Source organism: Uloborus diversus, chromosome 1, assembly GCF_026930045.1.
Source record: "Uloborus diversus isolate 005 chromosome 1, Udiv.v.3.1, whole genome shotgun sequence".
NCBI classification, from domain to species: domain Eukaryota; kingdom Metazoa; phylum Arthropoda; class Arachnida; order Araneae; family Uloboridae; genus Uloborus; species Uloborus diversus.
The window spans coordinates 13,880,758-13,896,241 of record NC_072731.1 but is presented as its reverse complement, the minus strand read 5'-3'; the positions used below and the strand labels follow the sequence as shown (position 1 = coordinate 13,896,241).

General features: G+C 33.4%; 1 protein-coding gene across 1 annotated transcript; it reads right to left on the bottom strand.

The window, feature by feature from the left end:
- Positions 1–1,319: 1,319 nt before the first annotated feature.
- On the bottom strand, positions 1,320–15,204 carry LOC129234432 (myosin-2 essential light chain-like). Its single transcript, XM_054868431.1, has 6 exons — positions 15,050–15,204; positions 14,942–14,969; positions 11,020–11,160; positions 9,685–9,849; positions 6,676–6,753; positions 1,320–1,514 (listed from the first exon to the last, which is right to left on the bottom strand). Exons 1-6 carry the CDS (start codon positions 15,050–15,052, stop codon positions 1,486–1,488), a joined length of 444 nt encoding a protein of 147 aa, XP_054724406.1. The 5' UTR covers positions 15,053–15,204; the 3' UTR covers positions 1,320–1,485.
- Positions 15,205–15,484: the final 280 nt, after the last annotated feature.

Below are 15,484 nucleotides of genomic sequence, written 5' to 3'. Positions count from 1 at the left end.
TAATAGTGTCAAACAACCTAAAAACCTTTTTATTAATATAAGGACCATCCAAAGGAAAGCATGAGAGTTATTCATGGATAATTACTCTCGGTAAGTGCTTCATATAGCTTCTCAATCGAAATTTCACCAACTGCCTTGCCCAAGAAGAAAGTTTTGAGATGCCTTGTTGTGATGCAACATTGGCTTTCAGACCAATATTTTATTGTTCGTTGCAGTTCTTTTTTGGCTTTGACATTGGTAGTTTCATCAAAGCTCAAAGTATAATAGAATAAACATGCTTCCTTTAACATACATTCCCGAAAATAAGGAGCAAGTCCATCTGCAGAAGGGATAGAAAGACTGGTTCTGCTCATAGGGTGCAATTGCAAGCGATAAAAAAAATTCCCTGATTTCCCGGTAGCATAGCTATTTTTCTTAAACAAGGTGGGGGGGGGCATATTTAAGGCTATTTTTTAATTAATTTCACTGTTAAAGCTATCATTCAGATACTTTTCAAAGATTTAATTATTTAAAAAAAAATCCTAAAATGCATTTTAAGAAAGGTGACAAAAGTTGCAAAAGGTGACTAAAAGTAACCAAATTTTCAAAAGGTGACTAAAGGTGAGAAAGGTGACCGACTCCTTGGCCTGTTTTTTGGCTAAACTTTTGCTGTAATATAAATCTATTGTACACAGAGAATAACTTTTATTAAATGATAATCTGCTCTTATTACTGTAAGTTCGAATGCTCGAATTTAAAAAACTATTTTGAACAAGTATATAGCGAAAAAAAAAGTATTTTAAAATGCTTTCTAATTGATGACTTCACTTGAACCAAAGAAAGTTTTGAAAAGCTGCATAATTTGAAACGTTTCAAAACCCCATATCCAACAAATCTATGCTTTCTTAAGCTTATAGCCTTGAAATTAATTTGTAAATTTTATTAAAAATAATTACTGTTATTTTTCATTATTTTTGGCAACAATTAAAAAGTAAAATCGGCAGATCTTTGGACAGAGAAAGTAATTGAAGAAATAGTCTAAAATTCACACATGCATTTGTATTATCCCTTACATTTAATTTCTATTTCAGCAACGCATTATTACCAAATGAAAATTAGGGTTTTATTATTAAGTTTCATTTAGTTAGAAATTAAAATGTTAATTTTCTTTATAATATTAAACTGTATGTTCTCTTACTACATAATACAAATGTTCTGGTTTCACAATAAATACATGTTTTAACTTATGAAGGGTGATAAATGACACTTGATGAAAAAGAATTTTGGCAACGTAAGAAAAATTCGAACTTTAAAAAAAAACTGAGACAAATAAAAAAGAATCGTCAAATTTATTTACAGAAAATTTCTCTAAAATATATTTTTTACAAGAATAGAAAACAAGAGTTGGAAAACAAATACTTTTTTTTTTTTTTGGAGGAAAGAAAAAATAAGATGTAAATGATGGAATTCAGAACAGTCAAATTTCCTTTCGAAGAACAAAATCCTTCAGCCACTCATTACCATACGAACAAAATCTGCAAGAAAAAAAGGTAACAAATATGATTTGACAAGTTTTTATGCTTGAATTTGAATGCATTGAATCTGTAAATAATGGTATAAACAAGCCTTATAAAAATTAAATTACTGATTCTTTCACCTATAATTGAAAATATTGAATTGTTTTGCTACAAAAATTGCAATTCTTTCTATGAAAGTGGTTTTGAAAAATTACTTGAAGTATTTAAAATTGTCTTATTAAACTTTGAGAATGTTTAAAATGCAGAAAATATTGTGATGTATTATTCTGTTACAATTAAAAAAAAGCTGAATAAATCATTAATAATTTCCTGTATTTCGCATTTACAACTGCAAAAAAAAAAAAAAAAAAGTAAGTACTTTTATGAATACATTTTGCTTAATTACATTTGTGTAATGTAATGGAAGACATCTTTCACTCTGCAGATGGATGCCTTGAAGTATGTAGACTGAAATCTCGGGTTACCGTCGATTTCTCGTCAAATTCTTAAACTTTGCTCTTTTTAAAAAATTTTAGCAGATTTTAAGATCTTATATCTCAGTAACGGAAGGATGAGGGCATATAATTTTTTTGTTGAAAAAATGTTTTAACTATGCTCTTTTGATTGCTATCTATTTAATTTTTTTTCATAATTACACTACTCTCGTGGTTCCCTGGTTAGAAGGAACTTAATAAGCAAAGTGAAAAACTAGAAGAAAATGGAAAGAACCCTTAAGAAGAAAAGATGAAAAATATGGATATTTTCTACAACACAAATTCATTCAAACAAAAAAGATTGAATTTATTAAAATTATTTTTCTCAATTGTATTAGAAATGATTTAGAAAAAACAATAGTTGAACTTGACTATCTTGAATTTTATTGGACAGAAGGAAAATTCATGATAGTAAGGTTTCAAGATATAAAGATTGAGGTAATGCTACAAAAATAAGCAACTGAAATAAAGACAAAGAGTTAACAAGTTATTTTGCATTTATATTGTTAAGCATCTTACTGCATGAATTAGTGATTCTAAGCAAAACTACAAAACTTTTTCACTGCTCAACGAGTCCCACAAGTTTCCGAGTGGATGGCATTCCTGGAAAACTTGCTCCTCGTAAATGTAATTTTCCTGGGTTACATGTCTCTCCCCCCCCCCCAGACTTTGAGAGCAATATGACTGCTGATACTAGAAAGAATACTTCCTGTCTCCAAGTTCTGCTATCGATAAAGATCGTCGGAAATCAAATTAAAAGATGAATGTAGTCAGAATTCGAGATAAGGTTTTTGGAGAAATTTATTCAAGATAATCATGTGAGAAAAACATCAAATTTATGATAAATACAGGAAAAATTGAAAAATTTTGGCACTGGAGGCTATTAAGATAGGCAGAAGGGCTGGGTGACGTAGGAATTTTTACATTGTGATGCATCGCCAACCTTACATCGCGATGTAGCAATGCATCGTGGTGTAATTTTTTTTTTTTTGACTAAACTTGCTTGTTTAAGTTTTACATAATGTATTACATAATATCAGTGGCGGATACAGCCGGCGGGCAACCGGGCATTTGCCCAGTGGGCCGGTCATGCTTGGGGCCGATCAACTAAGAGCAAAGTCTTTCGGGCCTGTCTAATAACAACAAAATGTAAATTTTGCGCGCATGAATTTCGAATAACGCAAATTCTCAAATTCAGCCTCAGCTCCTCTTTACGCGTGGGCTAAAGCTTGCTGGTGGAGGGAGGTAGGGCCGTCACCACAAGAGGGGGAGGGATAGAAACTCCTCACCTCCCATGCGAATGCATGCAAAAGTGCTTCTCGCGGGACGGGGGGGGGGGGGGGGAATTACTGAAATGGGGTTGCCCAGGGCCTGATTACCACACAGCCTGACTAGGCCTAGGCCTAAAGCCCCATGTTCCTAAGGGGCCCCGTATTTTATTAAAGAGTTATGCATAGCATTGCAACGCGATATGAAAAATACATGTATTTAAAAAAAAAAATATGACTTATTAATTGGAAAAAAATTCTTTAACGGGGATTTTTTAATCATTCTGCCAGTAACAAATTTACTTGGTCACGATTATGAGGGAGCCCAAAGGGGATTCATAAATGCACATAAGTGATTTACACATTGTTGTGTGATTTGACAAAGAGGCCTCCAAAAGTGCATTCGTGCTTTAAAAATGTAAATCAAACACTGCATAGTCTTCAGGAGGCCTCCAAATTAATGTGGGCCTAAGGCCTCACTTTTAGTTAGTCAAGCTCTGGTGCTGCTAATATACTTTTAGTGGTAGAATAAAAATTAAAAAAAAAAAATCAGGGAAACCTTAGCGGACGTAAAAAGTTAAAATACTTTTGGTCTCTTTGACGCTTTTATTTATAAATGACAATTCACAATTGCTATAAAATGCAACTTACAACAAGGACCGACGTAAAGTCTTGTCAGCTTAGTTGGAGAATAGGGGACCGGCTAGGAATTGAACTCGTGCAGAGGGTAAAATATGCTAATGGTGAAAGGTGTAGAAGGAGGCTTGTGAAAAAATTGACCTTTGTCATTTTTTCCCCCGATCCGCTTTTGCTCTCTGTTTACAACAATTGGAATAAAAGTGACAAAATATTTTTTACGTAAAATTATTTAAAAATATGCAATCTTAAAATACCATTGAGGAGTATTCAGTTTCGAAAATTTGCTGGAGGAAAGTACTCTAACTTCTCCCATTTTTTTAACATTCCCAAAAATGGTCTAAAACTGTATTTTTAAACAAACAGTATCAAACATTTTCTGGGAAAGTGCCACGTCCCTTCCTCTCTCTCGGCATCAATGAAGAACGTTTTAAATCTCAGTTTTAGTGCTTCAATTGCGAAAATTTTCCGGGATGAGCCTCCTGAAAACTCCTTTTCCTGACATCACTGAAGGTCAGCAAAAATTTCGTTTTTGGAATTTAATTTTTGAGTAACTGCCGGTCCCCTAGTATTTACCAAAAAAAGAATTTTAAGACTTCAATTTGAAAATTTTCTGGTGGATAGCCTTGGAATCTATCTCGACTTAAAGTCACCAAAGATCTTTGAAAACTGCGTTTTCAGAGCTAATATACAGTCGAGCAAGCTTAATGGACTATCGGATAATAGAATATCCCGCTTAATGTAATAAAATTCCAATGTACTACACCGTTGATGTGTATTATGTTTATTCCGGATAATGGAATATCCCGCTTATTAAAATAATTTTTCCTTGCAAATTGCCTATTCCATTAAGCGGGCTCGACTGTATTTTTAAAAATTTCGGAGGAGAGCTTCCGGAACCGCTCTTCATACCATATACTCGAAGAAAATTTAAAATTCTGTTTTTGGATTTCCACTTCTGAAAAATTGCAGCAGGAGAAACCCTGAACCTACGCTCCCCTTACATCACCAAATATTGTCTAAAATTGAGTTTTTAAGACTGAAATGGGGTTGCCCAGGGCCTGATTACCACACAGCCTGACTAGGCCTAGGCCTAAAGCCCCATGTTCCTAAGGGGCCCCGTATTTTATTAAAGAATTATGCCTGCAAAATTGCAGCAGGAGAAACCCTGAACCTACGCTCCCCTTACATCACCAAATATTGTCTAAAATTGAGTTTTTAAGACTACAATTTCAAATTTTTCCGGGGGAGAGGTCCCTATTTCGCTCCATGATAAATCTTTCCATTAAGTTTATATTGCTAATACTTGAATGACTCCCAGAAGCCAGAAAGCTAAGTCCTCTCTCTCTCTTTGTATTAATACATGTTTTTGGAAAAATATTAAGGGGCTGCTTAACTCGTACCCGACCCCTCCCACCAGGTTTTTGACCTTGCATCGAGTCTGGGGGTCGTCAGGATATGGCAGTATAAAAAAGGGAATGTTTATGACAGGGCCCAGTAATGTATGTTTGTGTCGAAGGACCCATCACGTTCTAAGGCGACCCTAGTCTTTCACCCATGAACATCGCTAGATCAGTTTCATGTAACAGGACAATTAAGTTACTTGTTATGACAGCAGAAAAAGACATACTAGCCAAGCAGTGTTATCATTAAGGAAATATTCAATCAAGTTCCGGGCATTATAAAAATACTTAAATGGACAATTACAAGCACAATTTTCCCCCAAAATGAGGTTTAGCTAATACTGTATTAATTTGTTCACCATTAAAGCACAGAAGTGTTCATATCTTTTAAATTTTGTTTAAATAAAACATATTTAGTTGTTAATAATAAGTTCCTCATATTTAAGTGATATCCCAATCGTAAGGTAAAATTTAATATCTATAAATGCCATGGGGCTGCTACACCTCCTAATGCCAGGGCCGAATTTTTCAACCAATCCGCCACTGCATAATATTTACATAATGTATTGTATAAAAAGTACATATCATGCCAGATACGACTTAACAGACTTCAGCACCAGAAAGAAATTCAATATATTATAAAGCAGTGGTAAAAGTGCAAGTTAGTGAAAAATATGAAAGACAAGTTTTGAGATTACAACGAGCCTGTTTTTCCAATGCAAAAAGGTGTAAGTAAATGGATGCAAAGTCACTCTTTCCAATCAAAAGCTCACGTGTTCTTGCATTAAAAAGAATGTTTCTAGTAATCAGTAGCAGGAGAGCTGGGCCGCGGCAGGTGACACTCAAAGAGGATTACATAGTTTAAATTCTTTGATTCTGAAAATTTCCATCAATATATCTTTTTTTGGGGAGGCGGGGGGAAGAATCGGTGACATGAGTTACCGACCCAGGTGACGTCTGTGCTAGGAGCTCCATTTCCCGTAACACCAAAATACATGTTGCTTTTTTTTTTGCTACTTTGCTCTTTAAAATTTGCTTTATTTTTATCGACATATCTGTCGCCTATAACAAAGAACATGTGCAATTTTTACATGTTTTTGGGAGAAATTGAAGTTCTAACTCTTTGCACCTTCATCGTTGAACCAGATTGGATTGACACACTGCTAATTAACATTAGAGGGAAAAATTAGAGATTAAAATGGCAGCAACCTTGGCCCGGTGTCTGTACACCGGAGCAGTATCGATGCATCAGTTCAGAGAAAAATTCCAAACTAGTTTAACGATGTAGGATGCACACCAGCTTTTGGCGATGCATCAATGCATCACACAGCCATAATAGGCAGGTTTAAGATGAACAAGTTTGTGTTGGAATACTAACCTTCATAATTCACATTTCCTTGTGAATCCTCCTGCCCAGCAAGTAGCTGTTCCACTTCATCATCATTTAACTTTTCACCTGATAAAAATGAATGTTTATCAGTTTCTCTTTACAAAGCAAATAAATAAATAAATCCTTTCACTCTCAACATTCTTACACATGAGTAATATGGGTGTAACCACTGGTGAATGGCACAGAAAAATATCAGACGCAAGGTTCCAGATCAAACTGAAAATGCAGTGGTGTCGCTATGGGGGGGGGGGTCTCGTTCAGGGTGTCCCCTGTCTGGAGGGTGATGCCCAAAGTGGAATTGTAAGTTTTTGAAAAATATAAAGTTAAAATCCATTTTTAAGAATACAAATTTGAAAATTTCCCTGGGGGAGGGCAATTCCCGGACCCTCCTGACCCCTACCCCATATCACGGAAGGAATATTATACTCAGGATTAGGTTCATATTGTCAAAACTTGGACATATTAGTAATTTCTTCTTCAAGTTTTAAACCAAAAAAAACTGAAATCCATTATTTTCCCCAGTGTTAGAGATAGATTTAAAATAATTAAGGGCCCATCAATTCATACACACCCTAACTTTTTAGATCTCACAACGGCTCTACACATATGCATCAAGGAAAGTTACATAAGAAGCGTTCACAGTTTTTATTTGTCTTTTGTACCTTAGGCTTCTTAAAATTTTGTCTAACATAAATGTTGTTCGTTCTGAAAATTGTAAAAATTTCATGTTTTCATTTTTTTTTTTTTGCATTTGTAGGGGGGAGGAGGGATGACACCACAAATTATCGCCTCAGGTGTCACCCATGCTAGGTATGCCACTGGAAAATAACACTTGCTACTGAATATGGAAAAGAATTTAATTTATGTATATCTCCTATCTACACAATATGAACTGATTCTAAGATTTCTTAGTAATATGGAAGTGAAAAATGAAATAAAGATGTCATGTACATATTACAAAACTTAAACACCAAAATTAATCCAGATACAACATTTAACTTTTTGACAGCTGTCTCTCCTATAAAGCAGAGTTTCATGTGAAAAATCTTAAATTTATGATTTTAATATGTTTTTTACTTATTTGCCTCTTAACAAAGCAAAGTAACCAGCAAAAACGAGAAAAATCTAATGCCCATATAAATAGGGAGGTTTCTAAACTCGCTAAATCCATTTTAACGAATTCGCACAAGACAAGTTTTGTCATCTGAATATCCTATTGACAGTTCTAATCAGTTTTCAATACATATTTCCTAGTCCTTATTTACAGATTTGAAGTGAGTGGGTGGGTGCCATGTTTTAAAAGAAAGTATCAAAAACTTTAAAGAACATTGCTTAAAGTTAAACTTGGTAAAATACCGTTATAGCGAGTTTTGAAACATCAATACTTATATTGGACACACTTTTTTTAAAACGAAGACATCAAAGTATAAAAATGACAAATAAAAGCATTGAAATGCAATAATTTAGAATTTCATTTTAACAGGTCTATGCCATAAATATTAACTAGCCACCTGCTTCTGATTCGCCTTTTACACCAAGTTTGCCACCTTCGGCAGCTGTTTAAATACATTTGGCAGTAGTATCAATCAATACTAATTTGAATAAAATATTTTCAATATCTACCACCAGTTGCGTCTTGTGCCATTCACCTTTTTACGCCAGGCAGCATCTACCTATACAATCTTTCTAAATTTTCTTATCCAACTCTACTTATTTTAACTTAATCAACCATTCTCTAACAAAAACAAAGATCAATCAAAAACCATGCTCTATTTAATTAAATAGCACAATAAAAAGCTCTCCTTTATGTTCCTGTTGTGTGCAAAAAGTAGCATTTGCAAAAGAAAACTTCAGTTTTTATCGAATTAAATGCACACAAATATGTACCGTAAAATAGATTCAGCAAACGTCCAGCGGAAGGGCGGGGGGGGGGGGGGGGAGAGAATGAATTCCCTAAATTTAAAAAAAAGTATCAATAATGGGATCATGTGGTCATGACGTCATAAAATATCGAAGTAAGCAATAACATACTTGCCAATCTTCGAAGAAAAAAAACAGGAGATTTCACTAGAGGTATATAGGTGATTCACCAGCGACATATTTCACAACAAAATATTAAATTATGCTTTAAAATAACATGAATACTAAATTTGAGTGAATTTGCCTAAAGTTTCGTACATAACATAGTCTTTACCAAAAGTCGCAACGAAAATTTAATTACTAATATAAAATAAATAAATAAATAAATAAATATTTTATGAAAATCACAGATGGCACTCGCTCAAATCAATTTGGATGCAACTGGATTGATATTTTCGAGTGGGCGTGGCAAGAAGACGAACTTACAAGTACTCTTCTGAAAACACAAGATAAGAATGGTTAAAAACTAATAGTCAATACAAAATTTTTCAAGTCGAACTGAATCACATAATAAATTAAAACAATCAAGTTTTTCAAAAGCGGATGCAATCGGATTTTGAAATGGGCAAAAAATCGGGACTACGTCAAAAAATCATAAAAACAAGCTCCAAATGCATAAACTTCATGATAATGTGCAAAAAGTGCCAAATACAGTGAAACCTGTGTATAACGATACTGTTGTCTTTCACGATAACCTATCTATAACAATATTTCTTTCTGGCCCCAGCAAAATGTCAGCATGAATAATTAAACTGTCTATAAAGATAACCTGTCTAATACGATTTTTTTTTAGGTCCTAACAGTATCGTTGCAGACAGGTTTTACTGTATACTAAAAGAATTGCAACATTAAATGCAAAATTGCACTTTTGGCGCAAGTTTGTCAGATTCTGGCGCAGCTGGCACATCCCTGCAATATTCGAAATTTATATTTTGTTGGAAAGTAAGCAAAAAACAAAAAATCAAAAACCCCGATTTCAACAGTTTAATTCCACTAATCAAAGCATGCAATTACATCAATTCTAATCTTCAGAACATATGATTTGAATGCATTTTAAAGCAAAAATGCACCGCTTACCGAGAGTAGTGAGAAGGTGACGGAGTTCGGCAGAGCTGATGAATCCGTTGCCATCTTTGTCAAAGTGACGAAGCCCTTCAATGAAATCTTCAGCAGTATCTGTACTTCTGTTTTTACTAATTGTTTGTAGAATAGGAAGAAAAACTTCAAACCCAATCCGCTCGTCTGAAAAGAAATTAATATTTCATTGTATACAAAACTGTTTATTTTAATGTAGTATTATTATAAATTACTAGCAAAAATACCCGGCGTTGCCTGGGTTAGCAGTAATTATAAAAAACAATCGTTACTTGCATTTGTTTTCTGTTTTAAATGAAAGAACTTAAAACACACCTTTTTGACGTGATTTAAAATCTAGCTTCTTCCTTACTCATAAAACTAAAGTAGCAGTAAGTAAAAAGAGCAAAATAGTATTCCTTTAGAAATGAAAACACGAAATTTAAGCGTATACAAATTTGAAGAATTTCTGAAATATGAAATTAAACTTCACATGTTTAAAAAGATTTATCAGTTAATACTTATTTTTTTTTTACATGGAGTCGTACCTTCTCTGTATGTCTATTGGAGAACGAACTGTTTAAAAAAATGTAGCCGCGCGCCCGTGATCCCCTTAAACTTGCTTTAGTTATTTTAGAAAATTTCAATTACTGTGGGTTCTTGGTGTGATTTAAAATGTTACCGAATTTGCAGGAATCGTTTTGGGATACCTTGGATAATACTCCCCTCCTTACTTCGTAAAACGGTATGTTACTAATTTTTGTTAAAGAGATATTGTCGCCATATGCTAAGATACTTTTGGTCACCATAAAATTTCGCTAAACAATTTCATCCGAAATGTTTCCAAAACAAGTAGTAAAATTTGGCGATGGTTTGAATTTGTGCACTAAGTCACATTAATGGAAGTTTTTGTATTGTTTATGGATTTGCCTAATTTAGTTGCTGGATTATTTTACAGTAAAAAAAGTTTTTAAAGATCCTTTGATTGACGATATTTTGTTAACATGGTGAAAACTGACAAACATTATTACGTAGTCTTTGACTTCAAAAGCCGCGACAGTTGAAAAAACTGCCAAATGCATCCGCTACTGAAATCTTTCTGCATAAATTTTGGCGAGGTTTCTGCTGTTAGATTGGATAATGATTAAAAAATCCAATCAGCACAAATAATAAAGAAACCTATTAACTACACTAAAGTTCCGTTTAAATGGAAAATTCAAATTCAAACCTTTAACACTTTATTAGTTATGTTAAGATAGATGGTTTTAGATGTTAAAAACTAATTACTTTAATCTAAACAAGATGATGCTTTTCATATATTTATTTTATCCTATTTACCTGGCTTCAACTGATGACAACACTTCTTTACTTCCGCTTCTGTAGGATTCTGTCCCAAAGCACGTAAGACATCTCCTAACTGGGAAATGCTGATTTTTCCATCCCCACGACTATCAAACAATGAAAAGGCATCTTGAAACTCTGAAACACAAAATTAGTACTTTTAAGAAAATTTATTTTTCAGGCAGCAATGTCACAGTTCAGCAGAAAAATTAATTTGTTAGCTAACCTATAAGAAAATAATGGGCAAATGAAAATATTGCAAATATTTCTTTAAAATTTTCTGCCAAAAAATGCTGTACTTCTCCTAAGTCTTAAATCGAGGTCAACAGCAAAAAATTAAAGTTGAAAGATAGCAGAGTACTACAATGAAAGCAGTATGCTTTTTCAATTATATTTGCTCTTTTTTCAATATAATTATTTGGGGGAACTTCAAAATTGGGGACCAACATTAATTGTTTGTCAAAAAAAAAAGGCAACACAGAAATTTATTTAAAAAATATCAGTTTTCTACAAACTTTAAAAATTTTCTGCGAACACAACTCTAGTATTCATCTATATTATCTGGGTCTGTGCATCACTTAATGAAATAGCAATCAAAAACTTATAATCAGCACTAGAAATGTGGATAGACATGGGGATGACATATTCCTCTATTTTAAAATATAAAAATACTAGCTTTTACCCGAGGCTTCGCTCACGTTGATATTGATTATTTTAATCGATTCAGGTTAATGGTCAACACAGGCAGATGTGAAATCGTTATCAAAAAATGGTTTGTCCCCAGTTTCTCCGACATTTCAAATTTCCTCCCCCCTTTAATATATCAAAAAGGATGATTAAAATTGAAAAACGGGGGGAGAGGGGGATGAAATGTTGGCCAATTCGGGCAGACATCCAAAAAATCACACAGTATAAATCAGGAAAATATTTAAGAGTATTAAGGAATTGAATACGGTTAATTTAAAAAGTCCAATTCGAATGAGGTCAACAATTCTTAAATAAAGTCAAACATTTTCCTTATAATCCTGATCCTCGTCAAATGGTGTCCAGGGCTATGCCGACTATTTAAATTATTGCATAGCTTCTTGCCAGAGAAAGAAACGGAGCTCTGGTGACGCATGTCCCTCCGGAATAGATAAGCAGAAATACGCCTTAAATTGTAAAGGCAATATTCCCAAAAGGGTTAAAAGTCACAACGAATTCTGAATCTAATAACGTCCCTTTAGAGTGAGAGCACCAAAATTTTTTTAAATCCCCACCAGAAGGAAATTAAGTGTTTATTATCGTCAACGGTCCTGTTCAAAATATCAAAAAGCTCAGAGTAAGCACAACAGTTTTTTTTTTAAGTTCCCAAGTTCCCATTTAAAAATGTGAAGTTTTTAAACAGTACAAAAAACTTTACATTACAGAAAGAAAAACATTCCCTAAAGTCTCTATTAGAATGGTGATATCAGCATTTTCAAATAACATCAACCTCCATATGAAAATCACTTAAAAAAGTAAGAAAAAATAGGAAGAGATAGGACTGAACACACGTCAAGAGGAAACAGATTTAGCGTAAATTTTATTTCTAATGTAAAATAAACTAACAGTATTTTTGATTTAAAACTGTCCCAGAAATAAAGTAACAGTACTTTTGAAATATTAAAGGAATTTAATGAAAGGCCGACTCATAAACGGTGGCGCGTTCCTGTAATCCAAGCTCCTGGGAGGCAGGAAGCTGGTGTGGCACAGAGCACGGAAGTGCGGGTTCGAGGCCTAGACTCCCTCCCCAGCGAATACTCTAAATTAAAGGTGAGTGTGGGGTTTAAGCTCAGACTCCCTCTCCGGTAAACACACTAAATTAGAGGTGAGCGTGGCTTCGATAGGAAATGCCAACAGAAACGGCCGGTGTAGATAAATTACATTTAGAGCATGGAAATAAGTGTACAAGTTATTATTTGCAAGGTTCAGTCATTAGTCAGGCAGACAAAGTTACTGATCTGGGGGTCCTAATAAGTCAGGATTTAAAGTTTAGCCAACAGTGCAGCATTGCTAGCAACAAAGCCAATAAGATGCTTGGGTTTATCAATAGATCTATTTCAAATAAATATAAAGAAGTTCTTCTGCCCTTATATAGAAGTTTGGTAAGACCCCATTTGGAGTATGCTGTTCAGTTTTGGTCTCCTTATCTTAAGAAAGACATTAATGTATTGGAAAGGGTTCAAAGGCGGGCTACAAGGCTAATAAGTGGACTTTCCCACTAAGATTATGATTCCAGGCTTAGAAGGCTAAAAATGTACAGTCTTGAGCAAAGAAGAGACCGAGGGGACATGATTCAGCTTTTTAAATTTATTAAAACGAAAGATGTTACGGGGTTAAAGTTTAGCACTGAAAACAGGACAAGGGGTCATTGTTTTAAGCTATTTAAATCTCAGGCTAACATGGATATTAGGAAAAATTATTATTTTAGCAGGGTAGTGGAATCTTGGAACAGCTTACCGGAAGAGGTGGTAATGAGCAAAGGAGTAGACAGTTTTAAGAGGGCCATTGATCTTCACTGGGGATTGTAAATTGACTAGGACCAGTCTAGCTGGGCCCAGAGCCTGTTGCTGGTCGTCACTTTTGTATTTGTATTTATTTGTATAAAAATAAAACGAAACAAACAAGCTGACAATTTTCAGTATGAAAAATAAACTGCAGGAAACAAAGGTACTAAATACAAAAATAAAATCCAAATAAAAAAACAACTTTCAACAGTACAGTAATAAAAATTTGAAGTGTGAAAAAATAAAATGCAATATAGCGATCGCAAAAAAAAAGATAATAATAATAATAATAATAAAACTCATATTTTGGTGCAATAAAACCATTTTTGTTAAAGATTTGGTTCGTCAAAAACGAAAACATTCCTTCGAGAGCATCCAATTATCACTTGAAAATACTAACACTTTCCGCTCCTGTTGTCATTAACTGCGATACAAAAAGAAAAGTAAATATTAATTTAATTTTAGTTTAAAATAATCAGCAACTGACATGCATTCTTGCATAAACAGAGGCAGATGTTTCCATTTGGCAAATGGAGAATTTCCCCTCCCTGAAATTTAAGTTTGGGACACCCCTATTGTCCTACTTCAAATCCACCTTGAATACTTTTCTAAAATGTTTATACAAAATAGTTTGTCTGAAAACCACAATAACAAGAGTCGCTTTTAAAATGTTTTACTTCAGGAATTGAAATTTAAATACAGAAGAAGTTGCAAAAATTTGGTCAAAACAGATTTAAGACATAATTTTTTTTTTTTTTTATATATATATATATAAATAATTGAATATGAGTAAGTGAGTATTAATTTTTATATCAGACAAATTTTAGAAACCTAGTTTTCAATGGCCAAATTTGAAAATTGCCAAGTATTTTGTTGTTATACTTTTAGAATCTTTGTTCTTTTCTGATTACATGGTACAGATGAGGGGGATTAAACCTTCACTTGAACTATAAATTTGCCTTTTTGTAAGTTATTCACTCAAGCATCCATCAATTTTATTCAATTTTAAGAACAAAAATTTAGTTCATTTGCTAAAACCAATCTCTTTAAATAAAATGTAAATTGACAAGTATAAAATCAACTATTTAAAAAAAAAAGCATGTTTTAAAGATATACATTTTCATGAATCAAGTTTTAAATAAATTTTAGAACGAGCGAACAACAACTATAAGTCTTTACCAAGCGGTCTTTTTAAAAGGCGCTTACTAAGGAATGTTACCATGTAAGGCAACAGTAAAGGGTGTGCCCATTGACCACAAAAGGACATAATAATTAAATGACCCACAAAACAAATATCAACGCATTAATAATATCTATAGAATAGTCAGTTGTTTTTTTCATGCATCACTCTATAAAAAACAGAACAATAACTTCTTTTTAAAATAACTTACCAGTTAGCTGGTCGTCGCTGAATCCGGCCTAAGAAAAGAAAAATGCTATGAATTTCTCAAACAGACACACAAAAAAAAAGAAAGATGCAAGTTGTGAACAAACCTTACCATATTTTTTAGACAAACTTAAAAATAAAGAATATTCTTAATGAAAAATTAACACAAATGACAACCGGGCTCACAATTGCACAGGTACACAATAACGTCACCAGTCTCCAAGAAACGCTGGAATCGAATGCTATAAAATCTCAAAATCGTTGTGATGTGAAGGTAAATATTAAAAAAAAAGTGATCTTTGCGCATGCTCCAAATAAATCCCTAAAAAACAGATAATAGGGAAAATCATCTAAAATGTGTCATGAGCAGTTATGAGAGTGATTCAAAGCAAAATATTTCAAGACTATACTCTGCATAAGAAAAATGTTATTCGCAAATAATCAACAGTACGAAAACTCTTATGATACTTTTTACAATATTTCCTATGTAGAAAATGATAATTTAAACAAGTTTAGTTTAATTATATTATTTTCCTGTAGAATGGCA

Excerpts from the sequence above, each read along its gene's own strand:
- LOC129234432 (XM_054868431.1), bottom strand. Across the intron at positions 11,161-14,941 it reads CAGCGACGACCAGCTAACTG|AGTTTCAAGATGCCTTTTCA; the intron begins GTAAGTTATTTT and ends TTTGTGTTTCAG. Across the intron at positions 1,515-6,675 it reads AGGAAATGTGAATTATGAAG|ATTTTGTTCGTATGGTAATG; the intron begins GTTAGTATTCCA and ends TTTTTCTTGCAG.